The 24,680-nt window shown below is 37.3% G+C and overlaps 2 protein-coding genes across 7 annotated transcripts in view; both read left to right on the top strand.

The window, feature by feature from the left end:
- MROH8 (maestro heat like repeat family member 8) overlaps nucleotides 1-13,583 on the top strand; it is a 58,112-nt gene extending 44,529 nt beyond the window's left edge. The window contains exons 13-24 of one of the 2 annotated variants that reach the window (XM_031954042.1): nucleotides 286-418; nucleotides 1,526-1,716; nucleotides 2,748-2,885; nucleotides 3,176-3,290; nucleotides 3,551-3,694; nucleotides 4,352-4,516; nucleotides 5,927-6,082; nucleotides 6,887-7,009; nucleotides 8,707-8,806; nucleotides 9,399-9,464; nucleotides 12,615-12,786; nucleotides 13,233-13,583. In XM_031954042.1, the coding sequence (XP_031809902.1) occupies nucleotides 286-418; nucleotides 1,526-1,716; nucleotides 2,748-2,885; nucleotides 3,176-3,290; nucleotides 3,551-3,694; nucleotides 4,352-4,516; nucleotides 5,927-6,082; nucleotides 6,887-7,009; nucleotides 8,707-8,806; nucleotides 9,399-9,464; nucleotides 12,615-12,760 (1,477 nt within the window). In that variant the 3' untranslated portion in view covers nucleotides 12,761-12,786; nucleotides 13,233-13,583. Of the gene's footprint in view, nucleotides 1-285; nucleotides 419-1,525; nucleotides 1,717-2,747; nucleotides 2,886-3,175; nucleotides 3,291-3,550; nucleotides 3,695-4,351; nucleotides 4,517-5,926; nucleotides 6,083-6,886; nucleotides 7,010-8,706; nucleotides 8,807-9,398; nucleotides 9,465-12,614; nucleotides 12,787-13,232 lie in introns of those variants that run through there. The other variant, XM_031954043.1, reaches the window with a different exon arrangement.
- A 9,087-nt stretch (nucleotides 13,584-22,670) lies between these two features.
- Nucleotides 22,671-24,680, top strand: part of RBL1 (RB transcriptional corepressor like 1) — a 56,798-nt gene continuing 54,788 nt past the window's right edge. For 2 of the 5 annotated variants that reach the window (XM_031954039.1, XM_031954038.1), the window contains exon 1: nucleotides 22,671-23,112. In XM_031954039.1, the coding sequence (XP_031809899.1) occupies nucleotides 22,957-23,112 (156 nt within the window). In that variant the 5' untranslated portion in view covers nucleotides 22,671-22,956. The remainder of the gene's footprint in view (nucleotides 23,113-24,680) is intronic. The other 3 variants (XM_031954041.1, XM_031954037.1, XM_031954040.1) reach the window with 2 other exon arrangements.

Genomic DNA, 24,680 nt, shown 5'->3' with positions numbered 1-24,680 from the left:
AAAAAGGATGTGTTAGTTCAGATGAGGTGGAAAAGCTGAATCCATATGATTTCCTGTAAGAAAATCTAAGGAGATCCTTATTAGGATGAAGAAGTAACTTCAATCTCTAAGCCTAATAAGGTAGATATCTCATGGATATTGACAAGTTGGGTTTTTTCATATGCTGGGGGACTGAACTGAAACTAGTGACCTTTGCCATAATAAAGTTTCCTAGTAAACATGATAGTTTTTTTAGACCCTTGAATCACGTTTGCCCTCTGTCTCAGTGCTTTGGGATATTTTCAGACATTTGGCTGAGTTGTGGAGGACTCTTGATATTGACTTGCCCAACACTACCTGGATTCTGTGGAGACTGCTGAGGAAGCTACAGAAGTGTCACAATGTCGATCAAGAAAAGATGGAATATATAGCTGTGGCGGTAACCCATCTTATGTCCTCTCCCATCTTCAGTGCAGTTCTCTCTGTTACATTCATGATGTCTGGTAGGCAGGGCACAAAGACTGAGGAGGTACTCCCTTTTATAGCTCTAATCGATTTTACATCACATGGATTGAGTCCACTGTGCTGTGCAGAGTGCTTAGAGTATGGGGGGCAAGGGGAACAAGGAAGAAGCAGAGAGAGAAAGGGGATTAGCTTGGGGAAAGACTCACTCATTTGGTACAACTACCTTCTTGACTTTTCTTCATTCTTATCTTATGCCTCTAATCCTCATGCCACATGAATCTGCTTCCTAACATATATTTCTACTGATCCACAGAAATGAATCAATCAGTTCTTGCTATTTTCCAGGCATTATACTAAGTGCCAGGGAAACCAAGAAAGGCAAAAGAAGAGTCTCTGTCCTTAAGAAGTTCACATTCTCAAACAACAAGTAAATAACCACATATATACAAGATACATGTAGTATAAATGGGAAGGGGAAAAAGGGAGAGGAAAAGCTGGATTCAGGTACCAGTCTGGGATGCTTTAAATTTACTAAAAAGTATTGGGATAGATTTCAACCTTCAAAAAAGGTTGCCAGGTGGGATTGCATTTTATTCCCTTCTCCATCGTCCCTTCTCTCTGTTTCCACTTTCCCTTTTAGCTCAACACCACCAATCTTGGACAGTGAATCTTGGAGGTTCTCTGTGGTAATATCATGGTAGCAGAAAGAGCACAGAATTAAGAATGAAAAGACCTGGAGGTTAGACCCTGCGCTGCCATTATTGAACTGGGTGACTGTGAACAGTTCCATTCTTCTTGATGGCCTTTAGTTTCCTCTGCAGTGAAGGGCTAGACCAAGGCATATTTCAAGATCCTCTTAACTCTGTCATCAGTAAAGCACATGGGTTTTGCAGGGATTCAAGGGCACCTCCTCAAGGAGCAATTCTCTAATTTCTTTTGCTTATATTGATGAGGCTATCTTATACCAGTAAGACAAGGGGCTAAGGTAACATGTGCTGGTATAAAGAAAAGTGAAACGGAAAATCAGCAATTGGGGTGGTCAGGTATTATGCTCAATTGATATCTTTTCTGTTTCTTTCAGGCCACTGAGGCTCTTTATGAAATATTTGTGGGAAATAAGCTTCAAGCAGCAATGTATCGACTTTTTCCTCAACTCCTCATGGCCCTCCTCATTCAGGTTCATCACAGCATTGGTCTTACAATGTCAGATATCACTATCCCTGATGATATGTATCTTAGTAACAAAGATATTTCTACCTCTACCCCTTTGAGGTACTGTCAGTTATAAAATTCATGCTTATAGTTAGTAAAACAAAGAAAAAATAAGAGGGTCACTAGACACTTATTGGCTTCCTATGGCATTTTGTTGGTAGCTGGGCCTGACCAAGAGGTACCAAGCTCTCTACAAAAGAGTGGGACAGCAAGAGTAGCATCAGAATACGTACAGCAGGTTGTCTGTGACGACCTTTGAAGGTTAAAAAGAAGTGCCTAAGTCTATTTATTAGCAAAGTATCTTACAAACTTACTAAGGATAATACTGAGACATAGACATAGTATTACTTTAGTGGTACAGTTTTTTATTTTACTTTTAACTCATGGCTTTTCAACCTTTTCTTTATAAGGCTGATGGAAATTTCTTTGTGTATCCAAATCTTTTTGCCTTCTTTCAGGAAAGGTGCTGTGAGTGGAATCAGCATGGTAATGCAGAGTTCACATTTGACTAAGAAAGATTCAGACTGAGAGTGGAAGACATTTCTTTTAGTCCTGATTCTCCCACTTATTGGCAATTTAACCTGATTCAAATCAATTCTCCTCTCTGGGCCTCAGTTACCTCCTCTAAAAAAAAAAAACGAGGGCATTGGACTAGATGATTTCTAATGTCCTTTCCAAATCTGATATTTTAAGTTCCTATTACATATATAACAAGCAGTTTTAGAAAGCAGTTTAGAAAGCAATTAGAAAGAAGTGTCCTTCAGAGCACCCATATCATAAGTCATGAATCTCCTCTTCTTCCTCATATCTCCCCCACCAAAAAATGTGTTGAATTTCCAAATGCTAGGAAGTAGGAATGGAAGATCTTCCCAGGCAATATTACCCATTTAGGTTTCTTGAATATTAAGGGAATGTTAAGGGAGCTGGAATGAAGAAAAGTACAATTATGTATGCTCTGATTCACAGTTATTGTTAGGACTTATACTCATCCCTCAATGGTAAAACTAGAACAGAGAGCTTAGTTTGTGTAAATGTTATTTTTCTTTGAAGAAAATTTTGTATCCTTTCATTCTGGTATTGCTTCCATTAAGCTTTGCCATACAGGCTACCAAGACCCTCCTCTTAAGAACAGCATGCTGGTATGAATTTAATGTCATGGAAAAGAGAAAAGGATGGAACCTGCTAGAAATGGAATATTTTCATCTTGATGGAGTGTCTCTTCTTGCCAAGTAAGACATTAATGTGTCTTATTTATCATGATACTTAAATTAGCCTAGTCTCCTAAAGAAAATAATGGTATGTAATCTGTGGGAAGACTTCCACAAAGCAGGCAGGGCAAGTAATGATAATTCAAAGTCAGATTTTGCAGGGATTCAGGCCACTGTCATTCCCTCCATAGCCCTCTATCTCATGCAGAAAATTCAGATTACCTATTGGGTCCCTGTATAATGGCTCCAATTGCCTCCTGGGCAAGCCCCATTCTGATATAGGGTTATCATACTGATCCTCTTCTTTACAGTGTTTTATTGGAAAAACATGGTATGCTTGCTCATAAGGTCTTATACTTGCTAATCCCTTTACTTAATCGAGGGAATGAGAAACATAGACTTACATCTGCAGCCTTCTTTGTTGAGGTAAGAATCATTCTTTAGAAGTAGGATACGGTAAAGATGTAAGACTATAAGTTCCCTGCCAGGATATGCCCCAGAAATAATACTGGGTGAGGTCTCCATCTTATGGATTTTCTGGGGTGGGATAGGAAAAAAATTGTCATTTATCAGTAGAAGTTCTGTGAGCTTTATACTTGTAATCTCAGAGTATGATGGGGGATGGTGAATTTCTCCAATGAATAGCAAGTGTTCCAATTAATTTGCTATTATCACTCAACATGTAGCTTTTCCAGAGTCCACTAGCCAGGAGGATTCCTAAAAGATATACTATTACTCGATTAGAAGAATGGCTATATCATGAAAATCATCAATTCAGAGTTCTCAGCCTGAAAGGAATGGACAGCCTTCTCTGTCATCATCAAGGAAAGGTGAGAGAAAGGTCCCAGAACTATTGATAGCCTTTTTAAAAAATTGTGTTTAATGTTTAACATGTATGAGACTGCCTGACATCTAGGGGAGGGGGTGGAGGAAAGGAAGGGAAAAGTTGGAATAGAAGTGATTACAAGGGACAGTGCTGAAAAATTACTCATGCATATGTTCTGTCAATAAAAAGGTATAATAAAAAAATTAAAATTGTGTTTATATCACCATCACTTCCCAATTCCCCCTAGCGAACCTTCCTTTATAGAAAAACAATACAGAATTGCTTATCTTAAAGCATATATAGAATATATCCCAAACCTCTGATTACCAGGTACAATAAAGAACCATTAAATACTCCTTTGAACCTCACATGAAACCTAAAATCATGTCACTGAGATGGAGATACAGAAATACATCCCATCTTCATCAGAGTTGGCCATAAACAATAAATTGGGTTAGGATTAGCTTTAGGGGCCTTAAAATATGTCTTGGTAGCCTTGTCTTTAACTCTTTTCTCCATTCCTGCAACTGTTTCCTGTTGGGAATCAAACCACTAGGCACTAAAGAAAGACTGGGTAAATAATTTTAGCCAAACCTGGGATGAAATATTATATTGACTTTTGCAAGTAAGGTTCTAATTGAAATTCTTTTTGGGCATGCAGGAGGAAGCTATCAAAGGCATGATACCAGTCATCTTAAGCAATTTAAGTGAAACAGATGAAAAGATTGTTTTATTTTCCATCAATGTACTTCGAAGTCTCCTTGATACCATGGACTTTACTACACTCAAAACTACCATGCAGGCCCTGTTCTCCCTATTTAGTGATGTAAGACAAAGAGGGAAAGGGAAACTTTGTGAAGTGTGGGGTGCTTACAGATATACATAATACACTCACACACACATATATGAATATATATGTATATATATGTATGTATATGTACATTTTATATACATAGATATGGTATGATGATTAGAGTTGCTGACACTAATTTATTACATTTGTAAGAGCATATTTGTATGCCTATGTGATTTAATGCTAAAGATAAACATATGAACTTGTTAGGAAAAACATTATCTTCATTTCACGTGTTAGAAAATTGAGGCACCAGAAAGTCAAAGGATTTACTCAGTTTCACAGAGTAAGTCATTTACAGAGCCAGGACTAGAACCTAGTTCTTCTGGCCTCTTATCTAATGTTCACTCTCTGTAACAGGCTGCCTTACAAGGTGGGGAAGGAGGATATATTGAAAAGAAGATTGAGTTTACTTTCAAAAACTAATCAGTGAATTTGAATATACTGAAGCTGGCTTACAAAAAGATCACATGAACAGGGTACCTGTGTAGTGTTGTTCCATGTCAGTTATAAAGTGACAAATACGGATAGAAAAAGCCCTATTCTCCCTATTTAGTGATGTAAGACAAAGAGGGAAAGGGAAATTGCATATGAGCCTCTACTGCTCATATGCAGACAGATGGCCTGTGTATCTTATTGGAATTTTAGATTCCCTTCCTTCTGCCAAGTAACTTCAAGTTAGTGTTTATGTCGAATTATTGAATGATTTTTTCTAAATGAGCAATTTATAATTCATTTTAATTCAACCTAATTTAGTCCAATTCAAGAACTATTTAATAACAGTTTAGTAGCATATATATGCAGAGCACTGTGCTAAGTAATAGGAAACACACAAAGTTTAGATAAGAGAGGAGCCCTGCTCTCATAGAGCTTATTTCCCAGTAGTAGAATAAAGCATACATACAATAATGACAAGTTCATCAGAGAGGTGCAAAGGAAAGTACTGTGTGAGGTCTGAAGGGAAAGGTCATTACCAATGAATGTAGTAGGAGGGGAAAATTTAGGAAAGCCTTCATGAAGGAGATGGAATATAAAGGATGGGGGTTGAAATTGCGTTGAAGAATAAGAATGAGAACATTCTGGAGATTAGGAATTTTATGAGTAAAAAGAAATACAGAAAAACATGACACATTTAAGGGACAGAAGGTAGATAAGTTTAATTGGAGTGTAAAGTACACAATAAGTATTATAAAATGGCGTCAAGAGTTAACAGTGACAAGATTAAGAAGGTCTTTGATATAAGACAAGAGTATTTTCAGCTTTACTTAATAGGCAATAAGGAGCCACTGAAGATATTTGAGCAGCAGAGTAGTAATAGATTATTGCCATAAAACAAGAGTGAATACATTTCAATAATTCTCCTTTGGGGTACCTTCTTCCTAGTTTAGACCAAATGTCCATCTTTTTGCTGTGAATGTTTTTGGAGACTCCATTAAGATGGTGAAACACAAGAATAAGCAAGACATAGAGGGCCAAATTCTAGAGAGTTTGATTCCATTACTTCTCCATTCGCAGGATGAAAATGAGGCAGTAGCTGAGGTAAGTTAAGATGCATTGCCATTTTCTCCTGTCCATGTAGTAAGCAAATCACAGAGATTTCTATGGGATTTTATTCTAATGTCACACTGTCATTTTGAAAACTTGTCTTAAACCATGGGTCCAGATTTGCTGTCTATATGGGCTTTTGTCCTTTCACCTCCTGCCACTAATTTCTCAGCGAATCAAGGATTAAAGATGAGCCTTTTGAGGTGAGAAAAGGTATTTTTCAAAGTGGGAAGAGGGCTATGGCAGAAATCAGGGCATCAGAACTAGGAGCTTGAGGGAAAAAGTATTAGTCAAAATGAGGAATAATTAAGATGAATGATAGATGAGACAAAAGGAAAGCCAGAAACTCCAGCTGACATAAGATGTTGAGGTGAAATCCTTAAGGGTAGTGTGCATATGATGGCTTTTCTGGGTCCATTGGGATAGTAGGGAAGAGGAACATTTGCCCAATTTTGTTGCAGGGACTGTAATTCAAATATGTGCCATTTAGGGTAGGAAGAAATGGAGGGTGGTGAGCAGATTGACTACTCAAAGCATATGTTTGTGCACAATAATAAACATGTCACAAAAGTGAGCTGAGTAACAGATAAACTAGGCCTTATTTCTGGCCCAAGATATGCATCCTAACCTATGATGTAGCTCTTGAAAACACCAAATTTTGGTATACCTTTCTTGAGAAAAGGATCTTCCCACCCAGAACTCTGATATAGATCCTATTAGTGGCTTCAGTAGGGTTGCCAAATGTAGTTCCTGTTTATTTTTTAACAGATGTTTATTTCCAATTTCAACCCTTCACAGGAGAGCAGTAGGGTTCTTACTATATGTTGCCGTTTCTTAAAATGGAAGCTGCCACGACAAGTGTACAATAAAGATCCTTGGCACAGCAATCCTTCTGGAATAGGAGTAATCTGCAAATTCTTTGTAAGTGGACAGGAGTGCCGTGGTAAATTCTTTTGGTGTAATGACTTTTCTTAATAAAGGAAATAGGACTAGCAGGACATTTCCTGCTCCTTTCTATTCCATTGGTAGTTACCATTGGATTGCTGGTCTGTAGTTTCAGTGTGACTAAATTCAATTCTATTTTCCATTTATCCCTTTTCCTAAAAAAAAAAAAAAAAAAAAAAAAAAAAAAAAAAATGGACTACAAAATAGATTTCTAATTCTACTAGTTTATCTCAGTGGTTATACTGTTAAGCACACAACAGGTGCTCAGTTTGTTGGTTTGAATTAAATGTGATATATTAGCTTTGAAACCAGCTCTAAACTGTTCCCTGGATCTAATGAAGTGGATTGTTTCACAAGCTGACAGTAGACGCGATGACAGTGTGGACCACTGAAACAGTGTGGACCCCTGAGGCAGTGTGAGACCATTCAATTATTCAGCCTTATGTGAATATCACTGTTGCTGCTGTGACCCCTGCAGCCTTGATTTGGAGACACTTATTTTCTCTCCACAAACTTAAAGTTTCTGGAGCTGTCAGATCCAAGCTTGGACCAGGATAGCCTTAAGGAAACTCATATCAGAATCATGACTAGGGGAGGATAATCAGGGGGTGTCCTCTTTGGGAAATATAAAGGGTAATAACAACACTATCTCAAAAGTGTGCTTTTCTCCCCTGTGACATGGTGATAGCAGTGGTCTTCTCTGGACTGCCCCATCCCTTTAAAGTAGTGTAGACCTTTCACATTTTATTCTTTCTCTTCTTTCCCCTTAATTCTTCTGTTCCACATACATAAATTGATAGTTAATAGCTTTGCCCAGAATTATTCTAGGAGGTCTAATCCTGGAGCTAGTTTGACCCTGCTAATTCCTTCAACTTAACTAGCCTCTTTTGGGCATCCTCTAGATTACTGCCTAAAGTAGATCCAATATAGTCTATTTAGTATCATGAGATACTGAAGGAAGTCCAAAGGACATATCCCAAGGCATATCCCAAGGCAAATTCAGAAGAAGCTTAGGGTGAAGAGTCCTGCTTGGGTATTTTGGTGGAATGTTGTACCTTTGACCTGTTAAATCAGTGTGACAATATATTAAATGTAGCAGAAAATCAATTTTTATAGTAGCAAGTGCAAAACAGTTAGTTTGAAGTTTTATCTGGGTAGATTTGTAAGCTCCATAAGAACAGTTAACCTATCTTCTATGTGCTGTCATTCATTACTTCATTCAACTATGGTGGCAATGAGCAGCTGTGAGGGATACAAAGTACAAATCACAAATTCTGCCTGTTATTCACAAAAAGACAAATATGAATGTCAAGTAAATGATTAAATGCCACATAACTGGAACAGACAAAAAATACTACAGAAGTTCAGAGAAGGGAGAGATTTCTGTAGTCATCATGGGAAGGCTTTGTGATACAAGAGGAAGAACTTTTAGCAGGACCTTCAAGGATAGGTAGAAAAAAAAAGTGCAGAGAACATTCCAGAGCATCATGAACAAAGATGTGGAGATCTGTTACTTTACTTTTAGGGATTTGTTGTTATTTATCAAATACTCTCATTTTAATCACACATATAATATATTCTATGCCATAGGAAGCAGTAATGAAGTTTACAAAGATCAAATCTGTATTGACACTGCTTATTATGTCTTTTTTCTCCTCCCTTTTGCCCTCTAGGAACAAAAATGTAGGGGGAAATGTAACATCATGATGCAGACCATGAACTATATCAAAAACCATCAGGTCCAGTTAAAAAGGGCAGCAATACTTTTTACAGGTAACTAGACAATTATTTTATTTTATTTATCTAGTTAATTTAATTCATTGATTAATTCAACAAGTATTTATTAAGTATCCATTATATATGTCACTATGATAGGTGTTGGGATACAAAGACAAATTAAATAGCCCCATACTTCAAGGAGCTTCCATTCTCTTGGGAGTTGGGGAGGAAACTGACCATTAGCTAATATAAAATATATACAAAGTGATTTCAGAAAGGAGAATACTGCTGATATTGCAGATCAGGAGAGGCCTGATGTAAGAAATTGCACTTGAACTATGTTTTGAAGAGAACTAGGAATTCTAAGAAGCAGTGTATCCTCCCAAACTTTCCCTATTGTTATTCTGTTATTACTATCCTGAAGATAATCCCTATGAAAAAGATATCTGGGAGAAAGGAAAGCAGGTTTCCTGGGTAACTACCAGACTCTTAGAACCTGCTTAGTTTTCTCAAACTGCTTAGTTTCATTATCTGCAAACTGTTTAATTTTCTAAAAGAGAGAAGTGCTTTACCATATATTTCCAAGAGTATAATGCCAAATAAGTGATTCTTTGGATTTTCTATTTCTTTGTTTTCCTATATCTAGGGCTGTTAGCAAAGTACATGGACCACAATGAACTCCGAATGAAGGGGACCGAGTGGATAGAGGAAGGTAGGTGATAACTTTGGAGAGTTTGGAGCTCGTATATATTTTTGAAGTTGACTGAGAATGTCTGGGATTGTCTGGGACACCTGGACTAGATAGAAACACATATATGGTTAGTTTAATATACTGCAGATGTTCTGCAAGGTAAAGCTGAGAAACCTATAGCATTAGTCGCACTATTTTTTGCAGCATTTTGATGGTCTCCAATTCAATTCAATAAACAGTTATTAAATACTTGCTATTGCAAGGCACTATGCTAAGTACTAGGGCTATAAAGATAGATATGTTATAAAGTCCTGTGCTCAAGATTTTGTGGTTTAATATAGAAGAAAAAGCAAATACACAAATATCTGTCATGTAAGATAATTTGGTCAGTAAAGAGGTCCAGACAATGTTCTTTGAGAAGTTTGAGGAGTGAGGGAGAGATCATATGTGATTGGAAGCATGGGAAAGGCTTTTTGAAAAAGATGGCACCTTAGTAGGGTCTGAAAAGGAGGAACTTTAACAATGTGATAGGGGAGGAAAGGGAACCTATTCTAGGACTAGGGAATGGGGAAAAGTAAAGGGATGGACATAGGAGAGGATAGAACAAGAATGGGAAGTAGAGGAGGATCCCTTTTGGCTAAAACATAGTTTGGCAAGAACACAGAACTCCACATAGTATACATGGAGGGGATGACAGAAGGCTGAAAAGGCAAAGTAGAACTAGAGGGATAATGTGATCAGAACAAGTTGAGTCAGGCAGATTTGTTTGTGGAAAGAGGAATGAGCTTATGAAGGTGACTCAGGATTAGGTCATTGCCATTAGAAACTACAGAAAGATTATCCTTAAAGAGCCCTGATTTATTAATCACTTTGGAGTGTTCAAGGGAATAATAGGAACTGTACTATCTCATTATGGGTTGTAAAGATTCAGCACCCCTCAAACACCTAGCAAAAAAGGACCCGATGGCCAGAATTATACATCAGAAGCTCATTATTGTTCATGGACAGATGATAAATCCCTGTACAATAAATATCAAAAAGATGAGAATAAAATGGCATTAATATAAACAGCAGCATCTGACATTATGTAGTACTTTAAGGGTTGAAAAATATTTTATAAACATTATCTTATATGAAGATTCTTAACATAGTGATATTAAGAATGAGTTGTGGAAGATAATGGAGAAAACAGTACTAATTAAGAGGATATAGTTGTCTAAATGAGAAAAGATGAGGCCTAGGCAGTTAAGATTAAACCTAGAATGGGCTGATTTGATTGCAAAAGTAGAATTGATAGGAGTTAATAAAAATAAAGGGTAAGAGTCAAAAATGACATGGAGGTTACCAATTTGAGTGAATAGCAGAAATATAGATGTTAGGAGGAGGGAAAGGTTTTAGGGGAAGATACTTGAAATAGTTATAGGATATCCAGGTAAAATTATCTAGTGGGCAGTTAGAAATATGGTACCAGAGCTCTGGAAAAGAGAGTGATACTATAATTTGATAGGGGATGATCACTTATCATTAGCATGAGTGATAATTGACACCAGGAGAGTAGATGAAATCTCTAAACAGTCATCCACTGCTATACATTTCAATGTGAGTTTCTTAAATCTTCATACCATTCCTTACTTAGTCATAATGGCATGGTCTATACATATCTGGAAACCTAGTCTGTTGTCCGATTCAAGGATTTTCCAGAATTTGCCTGCTAGGAGATGTGAGGCATTTTTTTTAGTAGCTCTAGTGAGAAAATGCTGAGACTTTCCAAAAAATGGTTCACAACCTAAATGACTGCTTTGTTATATCTGCTGAATTAATGGTGACTTTTCAATAAGAAGAGAGGGAAATTTGTTGTTAGTGTGAAGTTTTGTGGGCATTTTATAGTTTTTCCATTTCAACAATCAAGAAAGAGCCTGGGTATTGTGATCTTAGGTACCTTTTTTTGCGATTAGAATATGCTACCACTAGATGTCATGGTCTCTGGGTTCAGACTGTACATGGCTTTAAAGGCTTTATCTAAAAACCAGATTAGAACTTTGAACAGTCTATTCCTTTGAGAACAAATTAAACACCTTTCAATCTGATTTTTCTTGTGCAGAATGATGAATATGGAAATATGTTTAGAAGAACTGTATTTGTTTAACTTATATTGGATTGGTTGCTGTCTAGGGGAAGAGTTGGGGGGGTGGGAGGGAGAAAATTTTGGAACACAAAGTTTTGTAAAAATGCATGTTGAAAACTATCTTTGCATGTATTTAAAAAAAATAAAAAACTATTAAAATAATGTATCATAACAGTTTTTCAATCACTTCTAAATCCATCATTTTCATTCACCTTCCCTCTTTATTTCATTGATATTATATATTTTATTCTCCTGATTCTTCTTTTTCTTTTTTGCTTTGTATTTAATAGAATTCTTTTGAGGATTTCTTTGTATTCCTCATAGTTGTGAATATTACACCATACTATTCAATTAATATATCAAAATTTATTTTATTACTGTTAGACATTTAGATTGTTTCCAGTTATTTTTTGTTTCTTTTTTGTTTCTACAATTACATATAATGCTGCTATGAAAATCTTTGAACAAATAAAGTTTTTTTTAATAAAACTTTTAAGATATAGTTCTAGGAACTCCTGAGAATTTAATTGGGATAAGGGTATGATTATTTTTATAATTTTTACTGTATATTGATGGATTGCTCTCCAGAAATATTCTGTTAGTTGGCAATTCCACCAACAGTGAATGAATATGTTCCTTTACAACCCCAATTGCATTGTTGTTTTTTTTTTAAACTTAAGGATATAATTTAATAAGACAAACCATATGAATAGATTATTTGGCAATATAAGTGTTACTTGAAAATATAATTATTACTCATGAATAAAGTGTGGAATGAATGTTTAATATATAAGGAGGGTACAAATAACTGTTGAGGGATTGACCAAGACATCTATGTATTTATAGACATAAAACTGGCAGAAGGTGGAATGGGGTCTGTGCATTTCATGGGTCAGGTCAAAAAGATCTAAAGCTGCCAGGTAGAAAGTAAATCACATGGAGACCCTATATTCTTTCCTATACTGTATGGGGACCAATGCTCCACATTTGAATCAAAGAATTAAATCTGACCGAGCCTTTAATCAGCATTTTTCTCTTTTCTTTAGTTCTGAGACCTCTGCTGCAAGATCCTGAGCCTTCTGTGCGTATTATTGCCTGCCAGGCTCTTTGCAGAGTCCAAAAAGCAGGTGCAGAACCAGAGCCCAGACCTGAAGCATGCAGAATGAGGAAGTTCTTCAATTTTATCTGTTAGAAATAGTTGGAATCCACAAACATCAGGTGAGAACCCAGATCTATGTAAAGACACAGAAGCTTTGAAACCTGTCTTTTTCATACTTAATAAAAGCACTGAATGAACTGGGATATTTACTGCTCTACTTAAATGGTTGGACATCTTTCTTGAAACCTCTTTGAGGAGTTAGAATATTAGTATAGAGTAGGGCAGACTTTAAATTATTAGGAAAAAAACAATGGAAAAAAGTACTACCTTTTGTACCTGTGTTTAAAACCTGTATGTTGGATAATCCAGATAGATAAGCAATAGCAAGTTTACAGTTACAATGATGGGTGATTCCAATCTAGTTAACTCAGGATGCCCTCCCTGATCCAGGGAGGAAGGGTTAGAAGAAGAAACTTTTCTGTAGTGCAGAAGAACTTCTCTTATTTATATTTAAGTGGTGTTACTTTTGAAACTTCAGGACTAAATATTGTCTTTTTCTCCATAGGCTATATATTCCCAAGATGAAAGAAAGAACACAATATATGATTTTTGTGGAGAATTTACTTGAAACTTTCACTGTCACTTAAGACTCCTACTCTATTCAGCTATTAGAAGGATTGAAGAAATAATCAATAAAATTACATTAGAGGTTTTAGAAATATCTACTTACTTCAAAATTTTTATTATTTTTGTAGATGAATTGTGGTAGGGGTTTTTTTCCCACCAGAGTTGGGTTTATAAAACCCTTATAAAATCTTTGTTCCCTAAACAGAAATTTCTGGAATTTTCATTTTGTTCAGTTTCAGTGATTTGAACTAAACAAAACATTATACTGCATATTGCTGTTTGCAATATTAAATATTTAAATGTTAAATAATATATTTTGTGTAGTCTTTTCTCTTACATGAGTCTTTTGTAATGTAATCACTATATATAAATAGCAATTGTTTTTCATAATTGCAAGATTAAAAGCAAGCAAGCAATAAGTGTGTATTAAGTACCCACTATGTTCTAGAAATTGTGCTAAACATTACAGATACAAATCCAAAAGTAAGACAAGAACAGCAAGTTGCCCATATTGGCAGTATTCTTCTGGATAAGCTGGAACGAGACCATGAAAGATTTTAACAGAAGAGCTTGTATTTTATCTTAGAGGCAGTAACTCTTGAGCAGTGTATTTGGCATGATCAGATCCAAATAGTGAATACATCATGTGTGGAACATATATTAGAGAAGGGAGACTGAAGTCGGGGATATAAATTAGGAGGCTGTTGAAATGATTCAGTTTACAAGAAAAGAGAAAGAAAAACTGAGATATATTAGACAAAAACTACACCGTTTTTCCTGCCAACATTATTATATTGGTGGCCTTTCCCAGTCACCCTCCCCTGTAATGAGGGCAGGTTTTTGGCAAAACCATCAAAGTTTGTCTTTGGCACCTCTAGCTTTAGTTTTTTTACTTGTTACAATTCCATATCCAGTGCCTTTTTTCATTCTTTTCTTTTCCCTGACCAAAATCTATTTTCAGTAAAGTTCTGACAAACTCAAATCTTTGAATTATAAACTCATTTAATCTAAATTGAAAATGAATAGTAAAACTTAACATGTTAACTTTTTAAGGCATATTTACATTTTAAGAAGGAACAAACCCTGAGTAAAAGGAATTAATCTTTGAGGCATTTCGTAAAATTCTTGAACAGAGAAGAGGGTGGGTTTTTTGTGGGTTTTGTTTTTCATGAGACAAGCTTTGTGCTTGTCTGTGGAAAAATCATACATATATACACATACACACATACATAAAACTATCTACTCTGCCTTCTCCTAAAGTCAATTCTGACTGAAAGGAAATCTTACCAAAACTTGCCAACCTCCCTTCACTCTAAATCATACATATTGATACGCAAAGGAGAGGAGGAAAGAATGGATGAAAGAAAGGAAAGGGGAAAGAATAAGATGTCTTTTTTTTCTTTTTTTAATTAAAAATAAGTTTACATGGTATTTTATTTTTCCCCAATTACATATTAAAAACAATTTTTAACATTTTAAAAATCTTTTGAGTTCAAAATTCTCTCTCTCTCCCTCTCCCTTGTTAAGGAGGGAAGCAATTAGATATAGTCTAATATGTTGTCATGCAAAACATATTTCCATATCATGCTGCAAAAGAAAACATAGATTCCCCCAAAAAAATTTCACAAGAGAAATAAAGTTGAAAAAAAAAGTATGCTTCAGTCTGTATTTAGACATCAATTCTTTCTCTGGGGATGGATATAAGTCCTTCAAAGTTGTCTTATATCACTCTATTCCTGAGCATAGTTAAGTCATTCAAAGCTGATTATCCTTCACTATTGCTGTTACTTCATACACAGTACAATTCACTTGGCATCAGCTCAAGTCTTTCTGAGAGCATCCTGCCCATCATTTCTAAGAGTATAATAGTATACTATCAGAAACCTAGAACAGTTTGTTCAACTATTCTATAATTGATGGGCATACCCTCACTTTATAATTCTTTGCCACCAGAAAAGAGCCGCTATAAATATTTTTGTACATATATGTTCTTTTCCTATTGCTTTTTTTTTTCTTTTTGATCACAGACCTAGTAGTGGTAATGTTAAGTCAAAGGGTACATATGTTTTTATAGCTCTTTGGGTATACAGAACAAGATATCTTTAAAAAAAAATGTAAGAATTGATTTCAGTCCCATATTGGAATGCTTCAGGTAACAAAAAAGAATGACTATAGACCCAGTGGTAGAATAATATCCCATCTCATTTTTTCCTCAGTCTTCTGAGTATTTTACTATGAAATGATTCACTGAATATCTTCATTTTTCTATTGACTTCCCTTAGCCCTCACAGTTCATTCTCTGACTTCTAGAGTAGACAAACCTGATTTTAAATGGTTTCTTTGGAAACTAAAGAACCATATAAAGAAAAACAGTCTATTTTTAAAAGAAAAAATGAGTGGGGTGAGAAGTGAAGAGAGGAAAGAAAAACAAGAACAAGATAAGAATTTTGAAGAAGAGGAAAGTTGGAGTACATAATGAATAGAAAAGATACTGATATTGTTAAAGATACCTTTAAAAAAACAAGAACAAAAAATATTTTCTTAGACTTTAGTCTCATTTTGCTTTAGACCCCAAGATATTGGTTTTCATTAGAATTTTACCAAAGGTCATTTCTAGATTATAACATTTGGGAAGGCCACAATTACTTGAACAGTAGCTTTTAAGGACTTTTAAATGATTGTGTCTCAGTAATTATACATTTGAAATCTGAGAATGCATCTTTCATGTCCTTCAGTCTAAACTAAAAACCAGACCAATGAATATTTATGGATCTACTGTGTGCTAGACACTGTGCTAAACCTTAGAAATTCAAAAAAAAGACAAAAATTCCCTGCCCTCAAAAAGCTTACAGTCTATATAAACCACATGTGAACAAGACCAAAATATTAATGCATCATGCCTAATTGAAGATTAAGATTTAAGATTATTCTGATAAACATTTAGAAAGCTTCTGTCTTCAAGGTGAGGCAAAAGTCCCTATCTTCCAGGTGAAATAGGATCAAGAAAAAAAAATCCTCTCTGGCTACTAAGACTGCGTTTAAAAATCCCTATAAACATATTTCAGTTTGGGGCTAATGATCACTAAGTGAGCAAATTGCAGACGTGGAATTATTTATAATCTTTTGTTATTTCCCTTTGAATCCATGTTTGCTTTTCCTATTTTTATGCTCTTGATCATATTTTTTATATTTGTATTTGTCAGTGGAATAGAAAATAAAATTTATGTTAAAAAAGGAAAAGAAAAAAATTCTCAAAATAATCATATCTGCATCTAACTGAGCAAAGTCTCTCAAAGTCGACATGTATTTACTGGAATGCTATGAAATGCTCACTATAATTGCCAAATATGTGAAAACACTTAAGTACAATATTACAGGAAGAACAGCATAGAACTGTTATATAATATTGTGCTCTTCCCCTTTTGTGAGTGTCTAACTTGTAAAATTTCTAGACCTTGGTGGTAAACTTGGATATGAAAATTCATATTTTAAGATGTTATTTTTCACCATCCAAAAAGAGTGAAGAAAAAGACTGCCTTCATATCTTAAATAACAGCAATATTGAAGCTTCATTGTGTGCTGTTTTAAACTGACTGTGCTTGCCAATAAAATAATTTGAAAACATAAGTGCTTCATACACATCATGTAGAATAGCCCACTTTTAATTTTATGCTTAATTCTAATTATTCCAGTAAATTCAAGCAGTTTAACAAGCAGTTGCTACACAGATTTTTTTTTTCTACTTTCATCCAATTAACAAAAAGGATAGGCCAAAGGTGATAAAGGAAGATGAACTAGATTGTTTTGGGTGGGAAGCAGCCTGGCTAGTTGTGAAACTGGTGTGAGAGGAAAAGAATTAAAGAAATGTAGCTTTTTAAAAAAGCTTAAAATAATTAGTGTCCAAATCTCCTCTTAATTGAGATGTCTTAAGTACTTGAAAGTGAAGGGAAATTATTATATAATTTGACTTGTATCCTAAAGCTTAAACATTTCCTATCAGACACTGATTTCTTTGCTCTTTTAAAATGACTCCTAAATGAACTTAAAACATCAGACTTATGTCTACTTTCCTAAGTAACTCCTATTGTTGCAAAGTTGGGACTTGGGGATTTGGTAAGAAAAATTTACCTTAATTTTGGAGTTAAACACAACAAATGCTAAGGAAGTATCCTCCTTTTTATGCTTTCTGTGCCTACATAATCTCTTGAAGGAAAAGCTTTTCTAGATCTTAACATCCAGAAAGAATCCCCTGGAGAAGACTTTTGATTTTGGGGCAATGGCCTAAGAGAATGCAATTGTTTTATTATTTTTAAGTCTATGTGCTTTTCAGTTTATCTTTTTTTTTTCTGCTCAAAGACTATAGTAGTAAAAGTTGATTCAGAACTCAAGAATTGTAATTGTGAAGAAGCCAATTATAAGATCCCATCACTGCTTCTTCCCTCAAAAACTACATAGCAATTTCCCTTCCCAGCAAGAATGGTGAGCCCAGGGCTGACCCCACCCTCTCCTGCCACCATCAACTGCTCTTTTTTGACCGTTGGAATGTCATGTGTTTGAATTTTTCTGAAGGGCAATGTTGTGTTTGTTCTAAAAGATCACTGAAGTATTAAATATGGTAACAGTAACTATATAACTGTATTAGTGGATACTCCCTGAGAATTTAAATAAATATAGCAATATACATGATGAATAATGATGTCTGTATTTAGGTGCAGGAATCAATACAAGGACAGATTAATTTCACCATTCTTCATTTTCTATTTAAAAATCCTAGGTTTCTCATATTAGATGAAATGGGTAAACACTAGAGTAATGGGCAAGATGTATTTATGGAAAAATCCGTTTCATTTCATATGTGATTATTAAAGCTTGTGTTATATTTGTACTCAGAAGGGTCCAAAGAAAGATAGTAATGACATAGAAAACAGAACCCCTACCCTCAAGCAGTATATGGTATAAGACGACATATGGGAAAAACAGTTATTTTATTGAGTAAACATGCTGTTATTGACTTGATCCTGGTCATGTAGCAGTTCCAAAGACCTCTGTAATCTGAAACCACTAGATCTCTTAATTTTTATTTCATATTCCTCCGTACAGTCCATGCTATGATCAAAGTCAAACTGTCTCTAGAATATACCTTCCACTTTCCTGTCTGCATTTTTGTTCATCCTGCCCCCATGCTTCACTCTTGCTTTCTACCTATTGAATTTCTACATATCCTTTAGTGCCCAAATCAAGTGCCACCTCCCCTGAAAAACATTTTCTGATTTTCCCATTCACTAAGACAGTGTCCCCAATATTATACAGGATTTTGCTTTTATCTCTGACATGCTTATTGTGTACTATGGTTATTTGAATGTGTGTCACATTTCTATACTAGGAGAACAATGTCTTATCTAAAATTATATCTTTTCTAGGATTAACACAATTCTCTGTATATAAAATATGTTTAATAAATCTTCTAATCCTTAAGAGAACAAGCATAATGAATCTTTGATTTCCTATAATACTTTTGTGATTTTTGCTTGTAATGCTTCCTTTGGAATAGGTTCATTTTCTTTTTTCAAAATAATTTTAATAGCTTTTTATTTTTCCAAATACATGCAAAGATAGTTTTCAACATTTATCTTTGCAAAATCTTGTATTCCATATTTTTCTCCCTCTAACCTCCCATCCCCTCCCATAGATAGCAACCAATCCAATATAGGTTAAACATGTACAGTTCTTAACATATTTCCATATTCATCATGCTGCACTCAAAAAATCAGATCAAAGGTAAAAGGAAAAAAAAGAAAAAAAAAAGCAAATTACAAAAAAGTGAAAATACTATGCTTTGATCCACATTCAGTCTACACAATTCTCTCTCTGGATGCAGATGGCTCTTTCCATCACAAGTCAATTAGAACTGCCTTGAAAAGAGCCACATCCATCACAGTTGATTATCATATAATCTTCTTGTTGCTGTGTACAATGTTCTTTTGGTTTTGCTCATTTCACTTAGCATCAATTCATGTAAGTCTCTCCAGGCCTTTCTGAAATTAGCTTGCTCATTTCTTATAAAAAAATAATACTCCATAACATTCATATACCACAATTTAATCAGCCATTCTCCAACTGATGGTCATCCACCTAACTTAGAATTCCTTGTCACTACAAAAAGACTGATACAAACATTTTTTGCATATGTGGGTCCTTCCTCCTTATTTTTTATGATCTCTTTGGGATACAGACCCAGTAGAGCCACTACTGGATCAAAATTTGCAGTTTTATAGCCCTTTGCTCTCTAGAATGGTTCATTTTCAAGAACCCTATTTTGTAGGTGTAGTCTAGATGAAATGAAAGCATTAGAGATTCCTAGATGGAAATTCCAAAGAATTTCTCTATTTTCAGCTACTCTCTTCCATGATCCTTCTAGCTGACAGGTCTAGCAATGTATCCTTTGATTTTCTTTTGTTTTTCAGTTTCTTTTCTTTTTTATTCTATGCCATAGGGTACTGTTATCGTTGAGTCATTTCAGTCAGTCTCTATGACTTTCTAACTGAAGTTTTCTTGCCAGAGATATTGATTGGCATGCTTTGCCATTTCCTTCTCTAATTCATTTTACAGATGAGAAAACTGAGGCAAATGGGGTTAAGTGACTTGCCCAGAGGCAACCAGCTAATAATTCATGAAGATGTCTTCCTGCTTCTAAGCCCATTGTTTTTATCTACTTCATCACTAGCTGCAAGCTATGGCTTTTGGGAGATCAAATTGATTTTCTTAGGGACAATGATTTGGAGGTAGTTGCCAAATATTTCCTCTTCAGTTTCTACTTGATTTTCCCTGATTCCACCTTCGTTGAATCCTGGATAAATATATAATCAGCTACTATAAAACTGCTTTAAATCTTTAAATTTTAAACTGCTTTAAAACTGCTCAAATAACTCCTCTGAAATAATCTGGCATAAGGGAAAGATCTGACCTGGAATCAGGGGTCCTGTTTTTCACATTCTAACTCTGTGGCTTATAAACTTTTTGATGTCAAGTCCTCTGGTCTCAGTTTTCTCATATGTAAACTGAAAAGGTTGGTCTAGAATCCCTAAATCCGATGACTGTTGATTTGGAGGCAAATAGGTGATACAGTCACTTCAACACTGGACTTGAAGTCAGGATTGATCTGAATTCAAAGCCTACTTCAGATACTAGCTAAATGACTGGCTAAATTACTTAACCCCTCTTGGTCTCATTTTCTTAAGAAAGGTCTCTATAACCTGATCTCTTCCTGCCAATCCAGTCTTCTTACAACTTATCCCCTGTTATGGGCCAGAACTCTGAAACAAAGATTCTTACAAGGTGTTAAGTCAGTGAAATTGATAAAGAAAATGGTTATCTAGTTTAGCATGGTGCTTAATAGTTCTCAAAATTCAGTATGATTGATTTAATCTTACAATAAATAATGGTTTCCTAGTGATATAACGATTGGTTTATACTCAGTATAGAGCATATAAGCTGAGACAAACTCAGCCAAAAGATGCAGAGACAGATTCATTCCATCATCCTATGTGGTGGCTGGAGGCTGAAGCACAAACCCTTGGACTCTTACTCACTTCATTTTACACCACCATGGTGGTCTATCCTCCTGCATTTTCTCCAATGAAACCAAGTCCCCTCTGAAGGCCTGGAGAAAGCTAGCCGAGTACCAGGGGAAGGAGACAATAAAGACTTTTGGACTTTACAAAACCTGGCTATTCTTGTGGTGATTGTTCTGCTGAAAAGAAGACTGCTCCCAAGACCTCCAGAAGACCAACACCAAGAATTCTACGATCCTCACCCACACTTCTGAGTATTTTTAACTGACTGTCCCCTATTCCTGAAATGCCTTTCTTCCTCATTAATCTCTGACTTTTGGTTTCCCTATTTCTTTCTGGTCTCAGCTACAATTCCAACTTTTTCAAGAAGTTTTTCCTGATCTTAATTTTAGGATTATCTTCCAGATTGTCAATTTAACTTGTACATATTATGGCTGTTGTTTTCTCCTCCCCACCTCTCCCCCCCTTTACCCAGGTGAAATTGGAAGCTGGGACTAATTTTTGCTTTCCTTTGTGTTCCCCAGCATTTAGCGCAGTGCCTAGAACAAAGGAGGTACTTAATAAATGCTAATTAATTGACTACAATGGGGACGATTTCAGCACGAGTTACATACGATAGATCACACCGTGAATATTTATGTATAAACACATATATACATATACATATATGTATTTGCACCTTGAGATAGGATTTTGCAAACTTTAAAGTATTCTGTAAACGGTACATATTAGTTAGCAATCAGCAGATCTTTTGGATTTTAAAATATGAATAAGGATTTTATGGAATATAACACAAAGTTTGAAAAATCAAAAATTAGGAGCTTGATTTTTAACAAAGAAAATGAAATCCGGACCAAAATAAAGAAGTTAGAGGAAGGCAGATTTTTGTTCAGTGTGGGTCAGAATTTCCAGTTAGAGTTGTTCAACAATAGAATGGTCTGCTTTGGGAGATGGGGAGTTCGATGGAGGTCTCGAACTCTGCAGTTGTAGGTTAGATGTAGGTAATGGATAATGTAGAGGGGATTCTTGCTTAGACTGTAAGTGTTAGACCAGATTCCTTCCGAGATCCTTTCCAGTTCAGGAAAATAGGTAACCACCTGTGTGGTTTTTTTGTTTGTTTGTTTGTTTGTTTGTGAATCGATCGGGAAGACAAAAGTAAACCCCACCCCCACCCCACCCCCTCACATCCCGAGTTTTACACAAGTCATCCTGTTTCATTTTTCTCAGGATCGTTCTCTTCTCTTGCATCCTTAAAGGAAGATAATCGAGGAGCGCAGTCCTTAATTTTTCCCAGTTATTTTAAAACAAGGGGGTCCATGACACCCAAGGGCCTTTGGGGCCCTTAGGCATCTTCGCCTCAGGGCGCACGGATGAAGCTGCCTGGATCGCCCTAGGTAACGGAATGACACCGTAGGGAAAGCGAGGGTGCGCTGGCGAATGTTTGACAACCGGCTATAGCACACTTAAGTTTAATCTCTATTATTCACATTTTCTCCATCACTTAACCCGAGCACTTTTGCCTTTCTCGATCTGAGCACTTACACCGAATTTAACAATAGGCTCCAGAGCTATGGCTAGGAGGATCTCGGTGGAGGAGCTCGCGTGGGTGCAGAGAACTCGGCCAACAAGTACCAGATGACCGAATTTGGCTCGGCCCGGACGCGTTCCGCCCTCCGGCTCCCTGCGCCCCCCCCCCCCCCCCCCCCATCCCATCTCGTTCCGCCCCATCCCCGGCCACCACAGGATGCGGACTACAATTCCCAGCAGCCCTCGAGGCACATAAGTTCAGGACAGACTTTTGAGCTTTTCGCACAGACTATTCTGACTCCAAGACCGAAACTCTTTTCCCTGCCGCCTAAGTAGGAGGCAGGGGGAGTGGGGAGTCCAGGAGCTGGGGCAGCTCCAGAGAAAAGGCACTCGGAAGGGAGGACAGCTCCGCGGCTCCTCAAGATCCCGCCCCTTTCCGGGACAGAGTTTTCGCGCGCTTTGGCGCGGAGGATTGTGGGGGAGCCGTGGCCCCGGCGAGCCCGAGGTAGACGCGGGAGGCGTAGGCGCTGAGCGCCTGCCGCCGAAGCTCGGGCCCGGGGCGTGATGTTTCAGGACGAGCTTCGTGGCCTGGGGGCGGCCGGGGTTGGGGCCGCCCGGGAGGCGCTTCAGGCCCTTTGTCAGGAGCTGAACCTAGACGAGGGCAGTGCAGCCGAAGCCCTGGGCGACTTCATGGCCATTCGCAGCACCTACAGCCTGGAGGTGAGAGCCGGGGCGCCGAGAGCGGGGCTGGGGCCGCGTCCGCCTCCCCTCCCCCACAATGCCCCGGGCCCCGCGGGCCCCTGTGGACAGCTTCTGATCCGCCCGGAAAGACTGCGGCTGGAGAGTGGAACTCGGCCGCTGTCATCGCCGCGGGGGTCACCGCTCTGCCGGGGTCACCGCTCTGCCGGGGGTCCCCTCCTTCCGTTTGACAGCCCTTTAAATGCTGGAGTCCCCGCGTCGGGGCCCGCCCAGCCGCGTCTTCTTTTCTCCTCTGGGCTGTCAGCTCCTCCTCCTGACTGTTCCTCGCCCACGACCCCCTACCTCGCCACTAGGAACTGCGCCCCTTCTTTAACCCTTCTCCATCCCCACCTTCTAGAGTCGGCGAAAGCCCCTTGCTGCGAGAAACCTTTCCTGGGCTTCCCTTTTAAACCAGCCCCGCTTTATTCCCTTCTCGGTCCGTTTTGTACAAGATGGTTTGCTTGCTGCCTCCTCGTTGGCTCCCCGAGAACCGGAGCTGGGTTTGGGCTTTGTTTTTTGGCTACCTCACACACAAGGTACCTAATAGCCTCCGTAGGCACATGTCCCTATGATTGAGGATCCTTCTAAGTTTTATGTGGACAGAGATTTAGAGCTGGAAAGTCCTGCAGGACCATCTAGTCCCCTTCATCTGTACTGATAGGCTTGGCCGGGGACACACGGCTAGCGAGTGTCACCGAGCTGGGATTCAGAGGTTTTCCTGACTCGGAAGCCCAGTGCTCTCGGCTAAGCCAGATAGCTCTTTCTTCCTAGCATGTAATAATCCCCAGTGTCCCAAAGGTAATAGGACCTGACCAGAATACCTCTCGCATCCAGAGTAGTGTCTTTGCAACTTTAAAGGGCGTTAGTGTTCTTGATTGCCATCTTATACTGAAATATGAGAGACTTGGCCAAATGACTTTTTTTTTTTTAATAGCCTTTTATTTACAGGATATATACATGGGTAACTTTACAGCATTAACAATTGCCAAACCTCTTGTTCCAATTTTTCACCTCTTACCCCCCCACCCCTTCCCCCAGATGGCAGGATGACCAGTAGATGTTAAATATATTAAAATATAAATTAGATACACAATAAGTATACATGACCAAAACGTTATTTTGCTGTACAAAAAGAATCAGACTCTGAAATATTGTACAATTAGCTTGTGAAGGAAATCAAAAATGCAGGTGGGCATAAATATGGGGATTGGGAATTCAATGTAATGGTTTTTAGTCATCTCCCAGAGTTCTTTCTCTGGGCGTAGCTGGTTCAGTTCATTACTGCTCCATTAGAAATGATTTGGTTGATCTTGTTGCTGAGGATGGCCTGGTCCATCAGAACTGGTCATCATCTAGTATTGTTGTTGAAGTATATAATGATCTCCTGGTCCTGCTCATTTCACTCAGCATCAGTTCGTGTAAGTCTCTCCAGTTGGCCAAATGACTTGAGGCTCCTTTCGGCTCCATGATTTTATGAAAGACATACAAGGAGCGGGTGAATGCCCTTCTTTGTGAAAACTGAGTGTGTTCTTGCAGACTGTTTATTTGTT

This window comes from Sarcophilus harrisii, chromosome 2 (assembly GCF_902635505.1).
Source record: "Sarcophilus harrisii chromosome 2, mSarHar1.11, whole genome shotgun sequence".
NCBI lineage: Eukaryota > Metazoa > Chordata > Mammalia > Dasyuromorphia > Dasyuridae > Sarcophilus > Sarcophilus harrisii.
Note: the sequence above shows the minus strand (reverse complement) of the source record. Positions and strands in the feature narration are given on the sequence as shown.